Genomic DNA, 24375 nt, shown 5'->3' with positions numbered 1-24375 from the left:
TTTTTTTAAATGTTTATTTATTTTTGAGACAGAGAGAGACAGAGCATGAATGGGGGAGGGTCATAGAGAGAGGGAGACACAGAATCGGAAACAGGCTCCAGGCTCTGAGCCATCAGCCCAGAGCCCGACGCGGGGCTCGAACTCACGGACCGCGAGATCGTGACCTGGCTGAAGTCGGACGCTTAACCGACTGCGCCACCCAGGCGCCCCTAAAAAAAATTTTTAAAAATGCATACAAATAACAAATGGTATTTCCTCTACAACTTCAGATTTCCATGTTTTATGCAAATTTAGTTTCAGCAAATAGAATGTGTTTTTTATCTGTTTTGTTGAACCTCTGGTATATAAAAATGCTAAAATCACCTATCTGATTAGTTGCATTAATAGTTAATTGAATCTAATGTGCAGCATGAGCACATTTAATGAGCATTTAATGATACGGAAAACTTGTTCATAAGAGCTAGCCTTTTGGGAGAACTTTGACTTCTAAAAATTCACATATTATTTAGATCGTAGCAGAAGGCTTTTTGCCTTAATATGTCCTAATTCTAAATTAATTTTCAGAAGCTTTTTTTGGCTGTTTTTATTATGTTACAGAAAATCAAGATTAGCAAATATAATAGGTGGCTGTTTGGCTGGGCTCTTCCTAACAGAAATTTTATTTTATTATTATTATTTTTTCAAATTTTTTAATGTTTATTTTTGAGAGAGAGAGAGCACGAGCAGGGGAGGGGCAGAGAGAGAGAGGGAGACACAGAATCCAAAGCAGGCTCCAGGCTCTGAGCTGTCAGCACAGAGCCCAACGCGGGGCTCGAACTCATGAAGCACGAGATCATGACCTGAGCCGCAGTCGGATGCTCAACTGACTGAGCCACCCAGGAGCCCCTATTTTATAAATTTTTTTAATTGAAATATAGTAGGCACACCATGTTACATTAGTTTCAGGTATACAACATAGTGATTCAACGTCTCTATGTGTTATGCTGTGCTCCCCACAGTGTAGCTACCATCTGTCACCATACAATGCTATTACAGTACCATTGACTATCTTCCCCATGCTGTACCTTTCATCTCTGTGACTTATTCATCCCATAACTGGAAGTCTTTACCTCCCACTCCCTTTTGGCTGTTTGTTTAACTTTTTGGATTACCTTTTAGGAAAAAAAGTACTTTCCTAGATGTGTAAACTTCAGTGTATATTTATACTTTATTACCTGTAAAAATTTAACCAGAGCCTAGAACAATGTTGCGCACACAGTAGATAGTCAGTAATTATTCATTGTGTAAAGAGATGGCACTGTGCACTCTGTTACATAAAGGGCCACAGATTGTTGGGGATTCCAGACACTCTGTTTTGTTAGAGAATTTGGGTTGTCTCCACGCTTTACACTAAGCCTCTTCTCCCTTCAATATGCCATAATTTTTAGCCCATCCCCCCTCCCACATCCCCTCCCGTAACCCTGTTTGTTCTCCATATTTATGAGTCTCTTCTGTTTTGTCCCCTCCCTGTTTTTATATTGTTTCCCTTCCCTTATGTTCATCTGTTTTGTCTCTTAAAGTCCTCATATGAGAGAAGTCATATGATTTTTGTCTTCCTCTGACTAATTTCACTTAGCATAATACCCTCCAGTTCCATCCACGTAGTTGCAAATGGCAATATTTCATTCTTTTGATTGTTGAGTAATACTCCATTGTGTATATATATGTACCACATCTTCTTTATCCATTCATCCATCGATGGACATTTGGGCTCCTTCCATACTTTGGCTATTGTCGATAGTGCTGCTATAAACATGGGGGTGCATGTGCCCCTTCGAAACAGCACACCTGTATCCCTTGATAAATGCCTAGTAGTGCAATTGCTGGGTCGTACAGTAGTTCTATTTTTAGTTTTTTGAGGAACCTCCATACTGTTTTCCAGAGTGACTGCACCAGCTTGCATTCCCAACAAACTTCCTGTTTTTAAACTTGATACTTTAAAGTTTAATTCATCAAGCATTTTTTTGTATACCTACCATGTGTATTGTACCCAGGAGCAAAGATGAGAAAACTCAATACCCATAGATTCTAGTAGAATAACCAACATAAACCAATATAGAAGTACAGTATTAGTTTGCTACCTGAGCTAATATATGAATGCAACAGCAGCCCATTATTTGAGAAGCTTTTCCTAAACTGTCCGAAACCCCAGGTTTTTTATACACTCCTCATTGGGAGGAGGGATGGCGTATCAACACCATTTTCCATGGAAGATACATAATTTTAGAAGTTATCGAGTGATTCTAATATGCCCTGCCTCCCCTCGGTTCGATACTTCTCAACTGAGAACTGCTGATAAAAAAAGTAATAAATATAGTACAGGGAAGCAAATGATGGGACTGGCTTCACAGAAAAGGATTTTGAAAGGAATCTGCTACCTGGTTCTCAGGTTTGTGGGGTTTTTTTCCTGTTTTATTTCAGTATATATTACACAAAGACTTAGCATGTGCTGGACATTATACTGAGTGCGGAGGATATGATACTGAGCAAGATTCCTGCCTTCATGGAGATTACATAAGGGAGACAAGAAAACATTGTAGATAATTACTGTGATCAGTGCTGAGAAAGAGAATACAATAAGTAATGAGATCATATCCTGTGGGACCTAAACAATCTGGGGCAGAAGGGTGGGGGACTGTGATAAGAATGTGAGCAACCATCCATGGCCCATCCCTGTGGAACTATAAAAAGAATGGGGAAGAGTGAGTAGATAGACAAGATTTTTGACCAAAAAGTGGTGATTGTTTTAAGATTTCTGTTTGAAGAGGTCATGGGCAGAGGATAGATTTACCAAATGGATATAGACTAATTTAATTTAAAAGCATCCTAACTGAGAGGTAAGATTCTCTTCCCCTCTAAGTCAGAGACCACAAAGGAGCCACTCCACCCCCCCAAACACAATACCTGTATTAGTTAGTGATAGAGCTTATATAGGGTCAACTGAAGTGAATATGAATTTGAGACTCAGGGGTACACAGCAGTCTCTCCTCTAGCCAGTTGTAAATGAAATTCACTAAGTATTCAGATGGAAATGTGTTTATGGTAGAATGCTACCTTTAGCATAATAACATATAGCAGGAATCATCCATTTATTCATTCTTGCATTCAGCAACCACCCACAGAGCACAACTAAGTGCTAGAGATATAAATGAATATGACAGTCTGGGCCCTCAAGGGGAAATGGTCACAAAAACACACAACTGTGCCACCACATGGGAAGTGTAAGAGTAGAGCTACACACAGGGTAATATTGGCTGTGATATCCAGATGTCCTTATTATGGGAAAATGTAGAGAGTCCAAAGTAGGGCCCAAAGGTAGCATTATTCAAAATATTTTGCAGATCATATTGATGGGGGAGGGGAGAACCATCTGAGTTGAAAGAGGTACAAACATGATTTTTCCCCCAACCTAGGCCTTACTAACCTCTGTTAAATGTTCCTCTTTGCCTTTCTTTCTTTAGTTTTCTTCTTCTTTACACTTCCTCACCCCACAGGAAGCCAAATGTTAAGTAAGGAAATGGTCTTTTTGACAAACATCATTAAGTGGTAATCCTAGAGAGTCAGGGGAATGATTATGGCTTCTCTCTACTAAATGTAAAAGGTCTAATAACATGAAAGAAAGCACCATCCGTATTTCTTTATAACATGGACAAAATAAATCATACAGACTCTGTGAGAACAGAGCCTCTGTCTGTACAACTTTGAATTCTGCACAGTTCCTTCCTTCAATTTGTGAAAGAATTTGTGATCCTTTTAGGGCCTGACTGTGTATTAAGGGCTGGGGATACAAAAATGATTAAGACACTGTCCGTGGCCTTTAGGATAGTGTTCTAGAGTGAGATAAATAGACCTATAAAATTAAAAAGCACAGTTTCGAAATCATTGTCATTGAAGCATGTACCAAAGGCTATTGGAGTACAGGCAAATAAATAATAACTTCTGCTTGAAGAAGTCAAGAAAAGCCTCACAAAGAAGGTGACATTTGAATTGGATCTTGAGGGATCAGTAGGAGCTGGTCCTCAGTTATTTCATGTGTAAGTAAATATACTTTAATTTCTTTGCTACACTTTCAGATTCTTTCACCTTCCTAGCAAGATCATGGATTAATTTTATTTTAATTAAAGAACTGAACAATTTAGTTCTTACCAACAGCCTATGCTATTGCCATGAAATAAAAAACGTGAACAAAGTTGGAGATAGAAAAACAAGACCTTGAGATTGGCAGAGAGAAGGAGGGGCTTTCTACGGTCTGGGCACTAGGACCAGGGGAGAGCAGCAGTAATTCAGTGATGTATCCTTGTCATTTCTCTCCCTCTATAGCCATCAGGTTTGGGCGGATGCCACAGGCGGAGAAAGAGAAGCTGTTGGCGGAGATCTCCAGTGATATCGACCAGCTGAATCCAGAGTCGGCAGATCTCCGGGCCCTGGCAAAACATTTGTATGACTCATACATAAAGTCCTTCCCGCTGACCAAAGCAAAGGCGAGGGCGATCTTGACAGGAAAGACAACAGACAAATCAGTTAGTTCTCTTCTGCTGTCTACATTGGGGTGGCTGGGTTCGTTGTTGTTGTTGTTGTTGTTGTTGTTGTTTTGTCCTTGAGAAAATAATTCACCCTGTTACACACACATATACAGTCAGTGTTCAGCTGTTGGCTGTTAACATGTTGCTGGCTGTGTCTGAAACACAGGAAAAGAAATGTTTTCAGATAGGATAAGTAAAACTTATTTTGAAAAGGGAAAAAGTCCTTCAAATTCTCCTAACAAATTCTTTGAGAATAGTAAAAAGCCTGAATAACTGAATAACTGGCCACAACTATATCCATCCCAGCAGCCCTGCTTTCTCTGGGAATGGCCTGCCCTAGGCTTGGAAAAGGTATTCAGTCCCATTATTTTACAATTCAGGAGAACTGCTAGAGTCACTTCTTACAAAGTTCCATGTGGGGGCATAAAAATACATCTAAGTATTTTTCCCTGTAGCTCTGTTGATTGTTCCTGGGCAGCTAGAGGCTGTATCCTCTTACTACGTATGTGAGTTTTATCTTCTGTGAGGCTCTGAGCTGCCAGGGCTACTCCTCCCGTAGATTCCAAACATCTGCAGGCTCTTTGATTACCACTGTTTGGAAAACCCAGAATAGGCTATAATTGTTACTAAGTCAGATGTTCCAAAGCAGAACTCTTCCTTGATAGGAAGCTGAGAAAGCAACATGGAACTGTATTAAAACAAAACACAGCTACACCGGAATTTCAGTTCTGCCATCAGCTTGCAATGTGGACCTGGGTCACATCTCCGTACCTGTTTTCACAGGCAGGGGTCTGCCTTTGATTGTAATATCTGCAGCAGGTTCCTAGGGTTGTAAGAAGCGCAGAACATATTCAGAAGACACCATCCCAGCCCTTGAAAGCCCTTTTGTGCCATCATTTATTTTCAAATGAACATCTCCAGGAGAGGCATGCAGTTACTTTATAGATATGTGTAACTTAGTCCCCCACTCAGTTATATTTCGGGGAAAATATTCATTAGCCTTTAATGTATTTTGATGACTATCTCACGATGTGTTTTTTTTTTTTCCTTTTAGCTGTAAACCATTAGAGTAGTTATCAGCTAATAGAAAAAGAAAACTCCAGTGGGATATTGCTGTGTAAAGAGCCAAATGGTCTTTGGACACTGAAGGACAATGAGTTTCCTGACTGCAGGAGAGTCACTGATACCTTAACAGTATGGTCCAGTTCTCCACAATTAAAAACAATTCTTACACATTCATTATGCTCAAGACACATAACCATCCTAGAGCTCCTATTATTATTCCCTCTTTAAAGATGAGGAGACTGGAGTGCAGAGAGGTTGGACATTTTGTCCTGAGATCACGCAGTTAGCACACAATAGAACCAGGCCTATGATGCAGGCCTCCTTGCCTCTACCTCAGTGCATTCTGAGCATGATACCCCCTCTTGGAAGCTACTTCCCCATTGGCTAGAAATGAGCCAAATTGACAAATGCACTTGGAAAGCTTCACCTTGGGAAAATATGCTGGCTTATGATTTGTTTTTATCACTTTTTAGAATGACAATAATCTTTTACGTTGTCCTGCTATCCCAATATATTCATGGCCAGGAAATTTTTGTCTTTTGCTCTTTTGTTCCTCCCAAATAATAGCAGCTAGGACAACTGTCTCACATACAGGCTGGACTACAGACTATAGGTCGTAGTAAAGCTGAGTCTGTGTATTCATTAATGAGAAAAATCGGGGCACAGCAAAACAAAAGCAAGTGAAGACCTCTTTGTAGCTGATGTGTCTATGGAAAATCAGTTGTGTTCGTTTGAAGGGAGAGAAATAAAAGGAGAACTGGTGACATAGCTAGAAATAGTTAACCGTGTAAGGCACATTTTTAGCAGCTTGCTGAGAGCCAGTGTGGGATAGGGACCTGGAGGCTGGGCGGCCGGGAGCTGGGAAGGGAGCTGGACAGGGAAAGAACCCTAAAGCAAACTGTTTACTCCACACTTTTGCCTTGGGCCATTTTTTTTCCAGGAACTGCTTTCTCACCTTCTCTTTATCTCCCACTCCAGACCTGCTATCCATGCTGGAAATCCCATCAATTTAATAATAGTACCTGGAAGATAGGAGGAAGGCATTTAAAAAAAAAAAAAAAATTCCCCCAAGTAGGCAAGAATTTAAATGTACACTACCAGTGACTGGTATACTCTTCCCTGTCACTGAAAGGCAGAGAGCCCAGTCCACTGTAAATCACTTTAAAACCTCACGCCAATTGGCGATTTGGCTCTAAATCTTTGAGTTAAAAATAAGATAATTGTAGACTCTTTATGGGATAACCGAGTATTAAGGATTTTAAGAGAAAGGGCCGCAAAATGCTTGATTATGGGCTTCTCAAGTTCAGAGGCCAAATGTTTGTCATTTTTTCCCCTATAGTAACTAACACTGTGCTTTGCCCATAACAGTTACTCAGAATGTATTTGCTTAATTGAATTAAAAACTCTTGCCTATGCCCCTTTGAAATTCTGGACTTTGAACAGAGAGCCTCTCACTCGCCCAATATTTGCTAACCAACCTGGACATCATTAATGGTCTAGATAGAGGCAGAATTGCCTCTTGTTAGGGTCTGGAAAAGGAAAGAGAAACTGGGCCAAATTAAAATAATCCAGTCCCTGATTACACAAAACTGAAATAGAATTGTTTGGCTCTCTCTTTTCTCCTTATCTTGCAAAATCAAATTAAGCATTAGTGGAAAGAAATAGTTCAGAGAGGAATATGGGACAGAAAAGAAAATCCAAAATGTGATTTCCAATGAGACTAGATATTTGTTCTTTATCTTACGTGGTCATGTTATTTATTTGATAGCATCTCTCTCAGGGGTGTTATGTTATCTCTTGGCCAGGACTTATGAAAGTTAAGATTTGCATTGATAGAAAAAGTCATGCAGAAGTATGGACTCCTGAGAGGGTAGGGGATGTGGAAAAGTGGCCATGGCTGGTGCAGTAGAACAGCTTGGGTCTCATTATACACCCTGCTTGAGACTGATGTCATTAGCGTTGGTTAGGCCAAGCCTGGGGGAGGCTGTTCAGCATAAAGGACGGCCTGTTACCCAAAACCTTTGGAAAAGGAAATGACTTTATTGAAGAGGCCATTCTTTAAATTTGTCGTACTGCTCAATTTAACCATTGCCTACTCCATCTCATTTTGGGATACTGGCTAATCTCTCCTCTCAGGACCTGTACCAGCATATGCCTCTAGGCCAACCAGGGCTTTTCCCTTCTCCATTAAACTTCTGTCTCCTGTATCTTATTTCCTGGTGCTACTTGCACCTTTCAAAACAGATAAATGAGCAGATAAATTAAATGCTCTGCTTCCCTCCCATGTTTCTTAACTTTAACATCCTATCTTTGGGATATGATACTCCTACTTTTCATTGTCTTGCCTAAAAGAATAATGCTTGGGAATTTAGGCTTAGGGCCAGATGGGATATGGAATCACTGGATATGGATAACTGGAGAAGAAATTTCAATAGCAGTAAGCCTTTTAGCCACCCTCAAATGGGAATGGCATTGACTCTTCTCACAATCTCTTTCCCTTTCTGTGGCTTGTGCCAGCCCAGCAGCGTCTTTTAAGAGATCCCACTGAACTCTGAAAAACATGAATATAGAACCAGGGTGCCTGTTCCATGACGACAATTTGAGAACTGAATGGACTTTGGAAGTTCCCAGTGTTTGAATATTACCCTGATGTGCCGAACACACTGGGTGTATCATTGTCACATGATCCCATGTTTGTTGATGAAAATAAACAGAGAATGGTTTTCAAAAACCATTTTCAGTGCCATGGTTTGTCATAAAACAATAAATAGAAAAACCCTTGGTGCGCCTGCCAACTTTTCATCCCATATCTGAGAGATGATGAGGCCCTGGCTGCACTCTATCTGCAAACAAGGAATAAAACTTATTTGTTCTATATTGGACTTTGGGTCGCAAAGCATCACATTGCTTATGATGGGTACGTGTAGAGTCACTGTTTTTATAATTATGAGAGCAAACTGTGCCATCATAAAAATGGTTTTTCTAAATAGTGTGTGAAATATGAAACTACCAAATAAAAACAATATGGAAACGTCACCTTTTGTGAAAACAATTCTGTACCCATTCAAATTTTCCTATTCTAAAATTTACAATGGCCGTCAAATTTAGTAACTCAAGCTGTTGGGAAGATATCTCTTCTTTTAAATCCTACACTTACAGCTAAACAAAGTGTGGTCTCTTTCTCCTTCTCTATGGAAAAGCCTGAGGGAGTTGGAATTTGCTCCCTTGAGAAGAAAGATACCAGACAAACCGTCAGAGAAAAGAGACTTAGGAGCCCCGGTATAAATAAAGAACAGGATAGTAGTGCTGATTTGTTTTGATGGCTGATGAAGAAATTGGGCTCCTGGGATCATTAGTCCATATATTAATGTTAATAAAATAAATTCCTTTACTGCCAGAACTGTCATGAATAGCTAAAGATAGATCTGAACCAATAGTGTTCTTTCAGACAATAAATAAATAGCATATAGTTAAGAGCATGTGGATTTTTTTTTTTAGTGACTAGATTCATTTGACTAACACCCTTGTTTGCCAGCTGAGTAACGCTTTGGCTGGCAATAGATGGCTTTTTAAGAGCTGTGGTTATGTGCTAGTTCATTAGAGTGTGAATAATTCTTCCCATTAAGTTTTTATTTGTCTTCAATCTCTAAACCACGCAGGAAAACAGAATTACATTTGCGAGATTTTTCAAACTTAACTTCAGTCACATCCAGCACTAAACTAGCACTTCTAGGACATATAGTTCAAAAGTCCCTGCCTCCAAGACCCCACCATAGAAGAGCTTCTAAAAACCCCAAATTCCTCCAGAATAGTCATTTTATTTAAAAAAGAAAAAGTGGGGAAGTCATGTAGAAAGCAACAGAAAGGGAAAAGAACTAATCATGAGTCAGGAGATCCAGTTCCATTTCAAAGTTTGTTGTAAATAGTTATTTGGCTTTGGAAAGTCTCTTGGCTTCATTCAGCTTACTCATACCTCGTCAAAGAATGATGATGTAGGTGATTTTTGAAGACCCCTTTGGTTCTATAAATCCCATGGTTCTCAACAAGAGGAAACTAGAAACAGGCAAAACCAAAAAGACATTGAAGAAACCCAACCAATGAGTTTTGATTCACATTCACCCACTATAGCTAATCCAGAAGAACCAGGTATCTCTAAATGGGTGAAAGCTAGTCAGAAGTATAAAAAAGGAAGAAGGAAACAAAATGAAGAAGATAGGCCCCAACAATTCAATTTTTCTTCCTTGAGCCTTTGCTCTAAGCTATCATGAAAACTAAGGATATCAGGAGAGATTCATGAGATGAGGCACACATTTTTTCAGGCCAGTTTTAACTCTGACGTGTTCACCAAGTGATGGTTTGTGAGAGGGTAGAGTTGTCTCTTACACTGATTATAGTCTCCAAAATTGGAGCAATCACCAGAACAATCTTTGCTTTGGTTGACTCTCATTTATCTCCTTTAGCTTGCTATTTTAGTACTCAAAAAGAGCTGTAAACTTAGAGCATTCATTCATGCATAATCCCTTTCATAACTTGTATATTAAAATGCTGATGTTATGGACTGCTAAGGAACACTATTGTTCTACTTCTCCAGTCAAAAAAGTAAACTTTTATTACTCTACTTTGTTTTCATTATTAAGCCAGCTTCCTCCATGATCTTTGTGTTACACATTAAAGGCATGCAAGAGGTCTGTAACTAAATATAATTATATTTATCTATATAACACAGTACCTTTAATCCCATCCTGACTTTGATATGGAGAGCCATTTTTGAAAATCAGAATATATAAAAATCAATTACATTTGATGTATCTCTCTAAAGAAAATTACTTTCCTCTTACAGAAACTGTTTTTGCTTCCCCTAGAAAAACACTGTGTTGAAGTGCAGTTTTCTTCATGTCAGTCTCACCTTTTTCTGGTCTGCCCAATATTTGAGAATTACAAGCATCACTACGGCCAGAGGCAGATTCCCTTTATATAAATTAATGAAGCTTAACCTTCAGGGCTTCTCTTTTGTACAGAGCCCCTTCCAATGTTCTGAGAAGGGCGCGAACAATTTTGCTCTTATAATTTGTATTATTGAACCTAACGGTTGTTATTAAATGTACCCAATGATTGAGTGCATTTCAGGCCCCACAAAACCTGGATCTGTCCCTGATAATGTCCTAGATGTAATTAAACATTCTTTCCTGTTAAGGAGAGGTGCTTATCTGGCCATTTGATACAATGTCTGAAGATAAATACATCCTTAGCTCCAAACTAGAGGCGTAAAATCATTAAGACCAAATTTGAGGATGATATGGTTCCTCTTATAACAGCAGATCATCAGATGATACCGTACAAGCTAATAGAACTTAGATGGCTTCCCTTTGATGTGTAGAAAATACAGAAATATGGAAGTGAAGTCCTTTTTATGTAGAACATTTTACCAGAAGTGCAATATTAAATTAATAACCCAAGATAAGTTACACAAGCCAAATTCCACCTGGTTTTAAGGTTAGCTCTCTGTAAATCAGGTGAGTCACTATCTTTTCACTGTTTCAGGGTAGGGAGGTCCAGGGTGAAATGTGCAACTGTTTGCAGGCTAAGAACCGGTGAATTGGTAGCAAAGAAAGGCAGGTCTCCAGGCAGACCATGACTGGTGATCCCTCTTGCAGTTTGACAGATTTACATGGAGGCCTGTGCAGACTTAAAAAATGCGATGAAAACAGCATAATCTTGGAAAAACAAAAAAATCCACTGGTATTCATTTGCATGTCAATATCCAGAATTCTCTACCAGTTCATCACTTTTCAAATGCTGAAGGGATTTTAAAAAAAACAACAGAATGGTTTGGCATGATGGTGGGGGCTGCTGATTCCTTTCTCTGTCCTTGAGTGTTTACTGCCAGGAAATCCTGACCAACATCGATTGCCAAGGGGTTAAAGTCACATTGTTGTTAAATCGGGAGAGAAAATTAGCAGGATTTTGTGCCCTATGTTCAACTATCACAGAGTTTCAAAAACAGGAACCTGGGGCTTTATATGAGGGGACAGGGGAAGTCAAGGGGAAGAGTCACAGGGTGATTTATCAGGGCATAGTTCCAGATAAATTGCTTACATGGAGGTGGAAGAATTTCATGCATACATTCTGTGCCAAGAAGCCAAATGGTTGAGCAGAAGCTCATCCAGAAGTTGCAGTGGGCAGTTCTGGGTACAGTCTTTCCAATGTGAAGAGGGGATGATTTACATTCATGTTATTTTGTACTTCTATATATACAGGTAGACTTTTCAAGTATCCATACCATCAGATTCCCATGGCAGTAACGAAAACCAGTATTTCATTAACATAAGTTTATAATATGCTACAAAACTCCTAGAGGACAGAAACCACTAGGTTCTATAAAAACAAGTCTTTCTCATGATTAGAATCTGACATTCTGGGGGAACTCAGCACATTTTAACTGATGTGACTGATTATCTGCTCTTTTTTTTCCCCCTCTCTCATTAATATCAATCCTGAAATAGAAAAAAAGAAAAAAAAAATACAAGCAGAGTGTCCAAAAACATAGTAAGCATTATTTGCTCCTAATTTAGTTGAAGAATTAGAGCCAACAAGCAAACCTATTCTTGAGTCCACACATCTGCCCTCCTTTGGGGTTGGCTAAACAATACAATTGAAGTGAAGTTTTTGGTTAGAAAAGTAAGAATTTCTGGAATAACTCCAGTGAATGGTGTTGAAATAATATGCAAGTTTGGAAATCTACTCAACATCTAAGAATCCTTAGTGTTATTTCCTTCAATGTAGAATAGACTTAATGGTGAAAATCAAAGACTTGTGTAGAGATTAACAATCTCCAAACCAGTGGGTCTTAAAGGTGGCTCCTTCTGCCACTCATTCTGTTGCTTCCTCTTGCCCATCAGGAGGGAATTCTGAGCATCTCTGCTTAAGAGAAATGTCATGTTCAGTGTGCATGCATATACATGCACACTCACACAAATCCACATATACACCACACACACAGCTTCTGAGAAATGCAACTAGAATATCTTCAAGAGAAGAAATGGAAATATCCAGCTTAATCCATCCCCCTCAGTTGGGAAATTTGAACCTAGGAAAGATAAAGTACTTTCCTAAAGTCACATGGTTAACCACAGAATCCAAGCTATAAGCCAAATACCCTCAACTCTTCTTCCAGTGTTTTCGAGTATACGCGTATTTGAATGGGATTGAGGCTTAACTTCTATAGTTCAGTATTTCCAATGTATGTAAAATGCTGCCCCTTCTCAATCAGAGTAGCCGGAGGATTTCACAATGACCATAACCCTTTGGTCAGTTCTATACAAGGAAATGAAAGAGAAAGATCACTTAATGACTAACAACTTGCTTTTGAAGGCAGCCTATTGCAAACTTGAATAGACTGATCCATGTGTTTTATTGATTATTTGACCTTTAAGGACAGATATTTTGAAAAATAAGTTCAAAACCCTTTTAATTTTGCCACTTTATGCAGCGCTTACCCACAGGCTTTAAACATCTGGCTGTTTCTAAAACAGATTGCTTCCAGAGCATTAAGAAAAGAAATAGACATTTTCTTGGCTTGGTATTTCTCATCTGCTTTCAGACTGATTTCTTTTTAGTTATAAGTATATTTTACATGCACACTGCGTTTCATTTGAGATCTGAGTAGATTTAATCTAAAACTGCAAGATTAGTTTATGTTCAAGTGGATGTATTCAACCCTGAGTTGCCGAAATGATTTGTTTTTTATTGAAAGAAGGTTAAAAACACATTCTATTGAAAGCCAAAATAAACAACGCATTTTGTATGATTTTAAAAGTCAGCAACAAAGACTCTCCAAACAACAAAATTGGAACTCTTAGCCAGTCATAGGTAAACTGTTGCAGTATAAGCTGAAAGAAAAGAAGACCAAGCTTGGTAAAATATGTTTGGATCCAAAAGACAATTAGGAGGAATAATCAAGAGTTAAGAGTATTTTCTCATAAAGTATTTTTGACCTTAAAGATTCTAATTAACAAAGCAAATGTGTATAAAGAAACTGGTAAGGTTGTTCACCCTAAATTAGAAATCTCCAACTCAACTACCTTTTCTCCCTTTTTTTGCAGCCATTTGTTATCTATGACATGAATTCCTTAATGATGGGAGAAGATAAAATCAAGTTCAAACACATCACCCCCTTGCAAGAGCAGAGCAAAGAAGTGGCCATTCGCATCTTTCAGGGGTGTCAGTTCCGCTCAGTGGAAGCTGTGCAGGAGATCACAGAGTATGCCAAAAGTATCCCTGGTTTTGTAAACCTTGACTTGAATGACCAAGTAACTCTCCTAAAATATGGTGTCCATGAGATCATTTACACAATGCTGGCCTCCTTGATGAATAAAGATGGGGTTCTCATATCAGAGGGCCAAGGATTCATGACAAGGGAGTTTCTAAAGAGCCTGAGAAAACCCTTTGGTGACTTTATGGAGCCCAAGTTTGAGTTTGCTGTGAAGTTCAATGCACTGGAATTAGATGACAGCGACTTGGCAATATTTATAGCCGTCATTATTCTCAGTGGAGGTAAGATTCATCTTATCTTCTGTGAAAGGGGGTGGGATTGTGGTGGGATGGCTGAAAGAATTTTGACTTCCCTTAGCATTTGTCCTTTCCTCTGTACTTACTGAATTTTGCTACAGAAAATGCCAATGATCTAATGCCATGAGAGCATCACTACACAGGTAAAATACCAGGAAAGAATATCACAACTTTGCAGTTTAAAGGCTGTCAGCAACCCAGGCTTTTTTTTTTTTTTTCCTTCATAATATTTTTTCAAGTCCAATCCAAACATGGAAAACAAATGCCCTTCCCTTCCCTTCCCTTCTCTCCAGAAGTCCAATATATTCTTCATTTCATTTAAGTAATGACATGTACAACTTTGCTTAAGTCAGTGCTCACTTGGCATAGAGAAAGCACAACTAACTGGTTTGGGGCAGATTTTGTTTCTGCCCTACCATCAAGAAGATATTACTTTGAATTGCATTCCTAATATCAGGAATCAAGGAATATTTATCTACTGACTTCTGCCCACTCTCTCAGGAAATCTACCTATTTCCAGAAATCTTCTCTGATGGCTTCCCTGAAAGTTCCTTTGTGAGATGGTTAGTTGTGATTAAGAATACAACCTGAACCAAAGAGCACACAGAGAAATAAATTGAGTTATTTAGCAGTTCATTGTAATTTTGTCCTTGTAAGTACATGATCTAACTAACCAACTCCAAAAGCCAGATTTTCTACTAAATGCTACTTTCATTGGCTTCTCCACACATTTCCAGCTTAAGTAGAAGAAAGTTTTACTGTCGTTTCTTTTATAAAATTTGTTTACAAACAATCGCTTAAAAGCAATGAGTTTTCGTTACTGAAATGGACTTCAGGTGAGCTTTTTGTATGTACTCTACAAAATATCATCTGGCAAAAGCTGACGTGGTGGGAGGGAGAGGGGTTTGGTTGTCCTATAGATGAAAGCTGCGTATAACTGTCCAAGGTATTGTTAAGAACACGGTGCCTTCTGTCATCCTTTGTTGTCCAATTACTTGGGAGCAGAGTGCTTCTAAAATTAGGTGCATCATGTGTTAATAATAATAATAATAATAATAATAATAATAGCAAACACTTATTAAGTACCTACTGTGTCCAAGGCAGTATTCTAAGTGCTTAATACACATTCACTTAATTCTCCCAACCCAGTGAGGTAAGTACCATTTTGCAAATGAGGAAACCGGAGCACTGAAAGGTTCAATCACTTGCCCAGAGTTACCCAGCTAACACAAGATGGAGCCAGAATTATGAACTCTGGCAGTCTGGCTCCAGAGTCTACAGTAATACTGCCCTTTACATGACTTGGGTGCAAATAGATAACACATACAGCGCAGGTTAACTCTGGAGCCTGCAGTACAGTGTCAAGTTGTAACACATTTAAAAGTGACATTTTGGGGATTATATTTACTGTAACAAAAACTACCATCCAGCATGTTTTAATATCTTCACTGAATCTATTTAAACAGATCAACCCTTGATCCTCCCCGGATCCATGACTAATTCAGCAAAGAAGAATGAGATTCTAATTTATTTGAGGTTCATTAGGAGAAAAAGCTTAAATTTTGAAAACCCAGTTGAGAAAAACAAGTTGATATTGCTTAGCTAATATTTTGAGGCACATTTTACTTTTAGTGAAAAATAGATTTATTAATATTTGATATATTTCTGAGATTTTTCCTAAGCATACCATATATACCATGTTTTATTCCTTTTATTCACTTAATCATTTCCCCAATCATGTTGTTACATACTCTTTGTTAATATATTTTATTAATTTTTGAAAATAAAAGTAACACATGGTCATTTCATAATTGAAAGAGTACAGAAAGGTATGAGTGAAAAGTAAAAGTCTTTGTCCTCAGAATAAAATAAGATTAACAAAGCCCTGTTTCTCCTCTTGGAAAGTATCTATGCATGTGGTACCATATATATGTATATGTGTATGTGTATATGCATATGTATGTATACACACACACACACACACACACACACACACACTACCATTCTAGTGACTGGGAAATATTCCATTTTATAAAGGACTATTACATGCTAAATTATCTCTTTATTTATGGTTACTTATAATTTATTACAAAACCTATAAAGAAGAATATAGAAAACTATTGAATATGTGTTCTAAATTTGTGTTTTAGTGACCATTCTTATATGTAAATTTCTGTCCAAATTCCAAATTCCTTTCTTTTTTTTTTTTTAAGTTTATTTCCTCTGAGAGAGAGAGAGAGAGCATGCATGCTCCTTTATGAGCAGGGGAGGGACAGAGAGAGAGAGAGAGAGAGAGAGAGAGAGAGAGAGAGAGAGAGAATGCCAAGCAGGCTCCATGCCCAGCTCAGAGTCCAGTGCAGGGTTCCATCTCACAAACCATGAGATCATGACGTGAGCCAAAATCGAGTCAGATGTTTAACTGACTGAGCCACCTAGGCATCCCCCCAAATTATTTTCTCATTCTAAATTACCAGAAGTGGAATTGCAGGGTAGATGGCCATGAATATATATCTTTTAATGTTTTATTTACATTAAAGACAGAAGCAGAGCATGAATGGAGATGGGGCAGAGAGAGAGGGAGACACAGAATCTGAAGCAAACTCCAGGCTCTGAGCTGTCAGCCCAGAGCCCGATGTGGGGCTCAAACCCACAAACCATGAGATCATGACCTGAGCCAAAGTTGGGCGCTTAACCAACTGAGCCACCCAGGCACCCTGGCCATAAATATTTTTAAGTCTTTTTGTCGCATCACTGCCAGATTGTTCTCCACAACATTTATACCAGTTTGTATTCCCACCATAGACATACACTAACAGAGGCATTTGAAATAAGCCATTCAACATGATTAATTTCTAGCTGGGGAAGGATAGACAAGAAACAGTCATGATGATTCTGAACTTTTGAACCTGAGCAGTATTGTTTTACAGGCATGTGAAAGAATAGGGTGTTTTCATCTAGAAAAAGATGCTATTACTGCCCATAACTCACGGATTATTTAAAAGCTAGATTATTAAAAACAAAAAAAAAAGTGATTTGTTAGGCTTTAGATTTTTCATTAATTGGTTAAAAAAAATAACTGAATACTTTGATTCAGTTTAATAGATACTGCAGGCTTTGGCTTTTAATTATGAAAATTTTAAATGGTACAATTTAAATATAGATGCTGTAAAAATGAATTACTTTTGGTCTTCTACAGACTACTTTAACAGTAGCCAATATCCAGATCTTATTGGATCCTGACAACAATGAAAGAAATCTGAAGGTAGCTGCCAGCCATAGGTTAAAATCTTATACCTGTGGTTATAATGAGAAGAAAACCCTGTGAATAATTTTAGACTTCCTTTTAAAAATAGAATTAACCATTGACTGGTTTCCATATCACAAAAGGCAAATCCTTCCCTGACCAAAGTTTGCTTTTGTAGATGAAGTCTACAGGCAGTAGATAAGAATGAATAAACTGGACCCCATGTTTGCTCAACACACAGGAATTTGATTCTCTTCTTTACTCAGAGAAGCCGATTGGGTATAGGTCAGAGAAAGAACTGCTCAAAGCCTTTCCAGTCCAGAGACTGGACTCCAGTAAGATCAGAATCCCAGTTATCTGTAGTATAGTGAGATCAGTATCTCAGATTGTGGTTTATTAGAGTACAACATGTAATTTCTCAGTTATTTTTTTTTTCCCCATCCTGGGTTTTCCAGAAAAGAAGAACATTCGTATAGGCAAGAGGCTTTGATCCAGTAAACAAATTTCTGATCCTACATAATCTTAACAAGAGTGATTATTTTCTCCTCTGTAGTTTACATTGAAGTCTATGGATTGCTTCAGAATGAAGAGCTTCTTTGGCAGGAGTCCCATTGACCTCATTCTGAGCTAACCTTAAAATCACAGAAGAGTTTCATTCTGGTGAAGGCATCATGACCCTAGACTGAAGGGAGTATGGGGAGATGGGCATCATGTAAGAGTGAAGTGGTTGGGAATTAGGGAGATTAAGGGCAAAGGGTCCCCAGAAGAACAAAGAGGATTTTTTTTGTGGGGGGGGAAGTATCTGATTTGACCCAACTAAGTATTTGCTGAGGAAACTGGAGTTGCTATAGTAAGATCACTGTCATTCAACTTCAACCATAGAAACTGCTGATACTGTTAGATTTGGTAGTTAGATTGGCCTGGTGCTTAGCATCTTTGGCTGTCTACTCAGCTGTCAAACCAAGCTAGCTGAGAAAGATGACCTAGTTCTTCTCAAGTTTTTCTCCTCTCTCTCTTTCTCCTCTGAGCTCAATGCAAGAAAAAAATGGGACTAAAAAGAACAACACTGTAGAATCAGACAAAGGACAGCACTTCATACGTTTTCAACAGCATTTCGTATACGTTCTCTTATTAGATCCTGAGAATTTTTGTGTATTTTTATTCTCATTTCATAGAAGGAAAAGCGAGGCTCGTAGACTTAAGTAATTTGTCTGAGATTGAACAACTAGTGAGCCGTGGAACTAGGGCTGAAACCCAGGTGTCCTGTCACCTCAGAGTGCTGTCTCTGCCACACACCCTGTCCCCTTCCACCTGGCTAGTGGATCCTGGTCACCCTTCTTACACTTGTGTTGGTGGCCGCAACCTGTGCTGTCTACACAATACTCCGTAAGGTATGGGCCCATAATTTAGAAGTCATGCTTCCTCAGTAGTCGTGATAAGTAACAGCTTCCCTTGCTCCCTCTAGGATGGGTGGTGTCAAGAGTAATAAAACTGCCTCCAGCAAGGGGCATGTTTGCAACTGGCGCCACAGCTTCATGCCAGCCACGCTAGCAAACTCCCAAAACTACCCAGCAACCACAGCCAAGTGTAAAGCTCAGTAAAGCTGACAAGCTCCAGGACACTCCATTGGACACTTTGCCCCCTTGAGCATTTGCTGTTCAGTGAAGAAAAGCATAGGAAGGTTCCAGCTGGAACTCTGCAACAGGAAAAAGCTCTTTTTGTTAATTCAGAACAGTTTGGAATCCATTACAGTTCTTCCCCAACTTCCAGGACAGGGGGGAGGAAATTCAATGGGTTTTACAATATATTTTTTGAGGCAAATTGCCACCGTCATCCTAATGACAGAGAGGCTGTAAATATTGATACAGTGGCCACAGATGGTAAATCATCAGCCTCCTCATTTACCCTCTTGAGTCTGGCTTAGTTACGCAAACCACCTCTATAGCAGCTCCTTCCTCTTCCAGCAATCCCAGCCATGTTCTTTCTCAGTGAGGCAACTTTGGACTCCAACTGTTCTTGGAGTGTTGCTATGTGTTTCTGCTGTTGAGAGGGTAGGGGGCAGGGAGAACAGGGTACAAGAAAGGGGAATTGTTCTCATGGCGGTACATCTGCAGATCAAGGAAGAGTAGATATTCTGAGACAATTGAGTGAGTCTTAGTTCTATCAGGTCAGTAACCTGAGGCTTCTGTTTCTTACCCTTAGTCATGACTATATATGTGTGTGTGTATATATATATATTTTTTTTTAATTTGTTGGAATTAGAATCAAAGGACAGCATCTAGTTCAGAATATATACTTACTAGGTGCATGTTGAATGCATAATAGTCAAATAATAATAATAATAGTAATAGTAATAGCAGCTACCATTTATTGAATACTTCACCATGTGCCAGTATATATTGAGCACTTTACGCACATGCAGTAATCCTTGTTTAACCTTTCCTGCAGCTCTGCAAAGTCTGTTATTATCCCCATTTTACAAATGGTGAAAACAAGTTTAGAGAGATTAAGCAACTTGCCCAAGGTCACAGAGCCACTAAGTGGTGAGGCCAAGGTTCAGACCTAGGTCTCTCTGAATTTAAAACTGATACCCTTCTGTGTATTGGGATGTGGAAGCATCCCAGTTAATTACCTTGATCTGGGAGTTTGGTGCAGTTATCAAAAACTGCCCATGCCTCTAAATATTTCAATCAAGAGTTTTCATGTTTTAGTCCAGATATTACTTAATAATATCCAAAGCCCTTGAGACACCCTTTTAACCTAACAAAATTACACCCTAAGTTTGAAAATTGCTGTGGGAAGGAACTGGGCCCGGTATAACACTGAAGACTGGTACTATGTTCTTAAACTTGTTCAGGTAGCATGGCCCTTGGAAACAATGGCACTGGATATAGCACTCACCACAAAAATTGGCAATAAGCTTTAAGTAACAGAGTGAGTACATTTGTTCTTAATCAGGTACCATCCTACCAGCCAGGTTTTAACAGCTAAGTGTTGCAGAAAAAATTTATGAGAGAAATTTTGCATTGTTAAAATATCATCCAGTAACTTAATTTCATCTTGTCAGTCAGAAACAATCAAATGAACATTCATTCAGCTGTAGCTGCAAACACTTCATGCCAGTTCATAGACACAGGGTTTGAGGACTCTGAGTTTGAATGTTTCATTTCTCTTCCCCATCCCTAACTGCCCCTCAAAACCTTGAGGCTATTTCCAGCTCATTTGTAATCTTTCCATTTTCTGCAGAGCTATTTCTGTAAGTCAGAATGAACAGTATAGCACTTCTCTAAACAGAAGACAGAGTACAGGTGCCTGAGTGGGCCTCCACTTTTCTTGAGGAAACCCCGAGACCTCTGATTCTGCAGCGCCCAGTGGCCCCCACATCTTCTTTGTCTGTTAGCATCATCCTTAGTTAACTGGGAGGAGACAACCCAAAATAGTTTAAGACTTACCCTCCTATGCCAATTAAATATCCAGCTATTTTATCCATACAGTTTTTTGTACAAGACTCAGGCTGCTGCCTAAGTGGTAAAAGTTGTTTTTCTAACTTCTTTCTCATGATATTGAGAATAAACAAGGACATATGATTTCTCATGTTTCTAAGCCCTCAGTAGGACAGTTGAAGAATGTTATTATGTGGTTCAGATCTCTCATCTGGGCCATGATGGTGTCAGAAAGTAATAGCATTCATTTTTGTTTGTTTGTTTGTTTGTTTTTAACGTTTATTTATTTTTGAGACAGAGAGAGACAGAGCATGAACGGGGGAGGGTCAGAGAGAGAGGGAGACACAGAATCTGAAACAGGCTCCAGGCTCTGAGCTGTCAGCACAGAGCCTGATGCGGGGCTCGAACTCACAGACCACGAGATCATGACCTGAGCCAAAGTCGGATGCTCAACCGACTGAGCCACCCAGGTGCCCCAATAGCATTCATTTTTAACTGAAAAATGTTTAATGGGCACCTACACTGTGTCTACATAGTGTATGGCGTTCGTCTCTTCTGCTCTTCCCACAGTGCTGCCATGACCAGTGGGAGACCCTTGTGAGATGACCAGGATGGCTCTGAATAGTGACTCAATTAGGAAATGTCCCATTAGACCACTCTTTTCATAACCTTTGTAGACTTGATTTGGACAGAGATGAGGTATATCTATGAGTTCTCAACTGGCATGCAAATTCTAAAAAACAAAGAGCTGGCAGGGGGATGGGGAGACAGGGAGAAGATGAACCCTACTAGAATCATCTGAAAAACTTAAAAAAAATACATGAGTACACATGAGCGTGCGCGCGCGTTTTCTGTTGATTGTAGGCCATAGAAGCATCTTTCTCTGTGATTGCTCAGAAATACCGTCTCTTCCTCACCCTGGGCCTGGTAGGCTGGAATTATCTTAGTAAGTGAGCACACGATTGTGTTTGACCTCAGTGACAGACATGGGATTGAAAGCCAAACTGCTGAGTCATTCCTGTCACCGCACCAGCAGTCTTGGAAAAGGTTCAGTCAGTCAGTCAGTGGGCTGCTTTTTGGAGCACTTTATCATTTTGGGTTCTCACAATGTGTGTTTAAACTCTGGGTGACCCCAGGCAGCCTTCCAGACTGGCACAATTCACCAAGACATTCAGACTGATCATCTGCAAGTGAAGAAGAATGAAACTTGAGGACTGGTTCAAGTCACTTATCACAGAGAGGCCAGCACAGGTTGTGAAGGAATCATGCACTCCCAGGGAAAGCACCTTTCAAGGGTCTTGCCAGCTTCACAAATAAGAAAGCCAGAAGACGCAGGATGGGGCATTGGAAAACATTGGACTCACGTAGACAGCCCTGAGTTCAAACCCAACCCCCTCCTCCACCACTTACTAGATGTATGGTTTCACTCGATTATTTACCTCCCTGGGCCCTAATTTCCTTATCAGTACCCTAAGTAAATGAAATAACATTACGTGAAGGCTCTGGCACAATGCCTGGGACATGGTAAGCACACAGTAAATGCTCATTTTCCCTCCTCCCCCCCCACCATGATACAATTTGAAGTAGCTCCACAGCAATCCTGCCAGTGGTATTGCTTGCAGTTCCACCAACAGACATTCTTAAATCCCTTATCACAATATAAATGCCCCCAGGGAGCTATCAGCTAATCCCTTGTATCAGCTATCACTTTAAGGGGATTTGTTGTGGATTGAGAACAAAACCCCAAGGGAAAGAGACACTGGAGGAAGGGGGAGTGGCCTGACAAGCTAAGGGGACAACTCTAAGCCCCCTTGCCCCTCAAAGAGACAGAGAATAGCAGCAGGAGAGTGATGAGTTTCCACACTCCGAAAGTTCTGATAAAGTTTTGGGCCATTAGATGTTGAGAGGTCATTTTTGAGGTTAGTTAGAGATCACACCTATGTTTTGAGATCACAGGCTCTTCTCAAAAACATCGGAAAGGAAGACATGGAGTGTTGCAGAGAACTTTTATGTTTGGTTATTGGCATTTCTAGAGGTTGAGGAAGCAAGGAAGAGTGGTTGGATTTGGAGCAGGAGTGTGTCCGACTTGATGAGAAAGAAGAAATCACTCTCCTTCATCTTTTCCTGTCCAGCCTTCTTCCTCTACCTCCCGCCCACCCTCCATTTCCAGTCCTGATCCAGTGTTGGACATAGAAGGAGCAGAAATTTATCTATATCCCTCGGCTCAAAGGAAGAACACACTGCTCTCCTGGCTCTGACACAGAGAAGGGGAGCAAACCGTGTGGCTGAGCTTCATTTGAGCAACCTTGAATGACTAGAACAGGGAACCCTAACTCCAGGGTGAAGGAAGACAGGAAAGCAAGGACTTCCCAAGGGCAGGATGGAAATCTCAAGTAAAATTTCCATTCTGAAAGACCTGGAAATAAAACTGAGCCCAAGCTCATTTCACTCCATGGAGGTACCATTGAGCAATGCAAAGAGCTTTGAGGACAGCAAAGAAGAAAGTGCTACCCACCTGTTATTAGGTACCTTTGTGTTTACTGCCATAGTTGGAGAGGTGGCTTTTGAGTAGGTGAGTGTTTAAGATAAGGGAAGTTGGTGTGGAATGGCTACTCAATGGCCAGATAAAAGAAAATATGCCTGGCTTGGTTTCATCATGGTGGTTATCCCCTTTCACCATCTTGGCCACATCATATGTGTTATTGTTGTGAGGAGTGGTTGTCATTTGGACATAGAGAAAGCATTAATCAGAAAAATGTTAGAGTAAAGGACTCTGCTGGCTACATGTGCCTTCATGGCAGAATATGCTCGTTACAGAAGATCTTTATCTGTTTGATAACACGTTTACAATATCTGCTAGTTCTGTTGTCCCCTTGCCCAGACAGCCACCATCAACTGCCTTGCTGCTAAAGTCATCCATGGTGCAGCCTTCTGATTAATTTAGGCTTGCCCTGCTAGGATTCCTAATACCAAATCTCCAGCAAGGTGCAGCTCCAGGAGTGGAAAGGGGAATAACATCTGGAAGAGGGAATGGAGAGATGGCTGAGAAGAAGGGAGCAATTGAGGGGGAAAGAACAGGAAATATAGAGTACCCAGGAAAATCAGAGAAATGAGAGAAGAAAGGTAGGAAGGAAAAAGAGGAAAGTGACATTATACTATCAGAAATAGCTACCTTACTATGTGTCAGGCACTGCGCTAAGAGCTTTCCATCTATGAGTTGGACTACTCTTATGTCTCCATTTTTTTTTAATGTTTATTTATTTTTGAGAGAGAGAGAGAGAGAGAGAGAGACAGAGCACGAGTGGGGGAGGGGCAGAGACAGGGAAACACAGAATCTGAAGCAGGCTCCAGGCTCTGAGCTGTCAGCACAGAGCCCGACGCAGGCCTCAAACTCATAGACCGTGAGATCATGACCTGCACCCAAGTCAGACGCTTAGCCAACTGAGCCACCCAGGTGCCCCTTTATGTCTCCATTTTTTAAGTGAGGAAACGG

The 24375-nt window shown here is 39.8% G+C and overlaps 1 protein-coding gene across 5 annotated transcripts in view; it reads left to right on the top strand.

Moving 5' to 3' along the window:
* Positions 1-24375, top strand: part of PPARG (peroxisome proliferator activated receptor gamma) — a 137335-nt gene that overhangs the window by 105495 nt on the left and 7465 nt on the right. For all 5 annotated transcript variants that reach the window (XM_040491940.1, XM_040491942.1, XM_040491941.1 and 2 more), the window contains 2 exons: positions 4360-4559; positions 13730-14180. In XM_040491940.1, coding sequence (XP_040347874.1) covers positions 4360-4559; positions 13730-14180 — 651 coding nt within the window. The remainder of the gene's footprint in view (positions 1-4359; positions 4560-13729; positions 14181-24375) is intronic.

This window comes from Herpailurus yagouaroundi, unplaced genomic scaffold (assembly GCF_014898765.1).
Source record: "Herpailurus yagouaroundi ecotype Mexico unplaced genomic scaffold, PumYag 183, whole genome shotgun sequence".
NCBI lineage: Eukaryota > Metazoa > Chordata > Mammalia > Carnivora > Felidae > Herpailurus > Herpailurus yagouaroundi.
The sequence above is the reverse complement of the archived record's forward strand: the minus strand, read 5'-3'. Positions and strand labels throughout refer to the sequence as shown.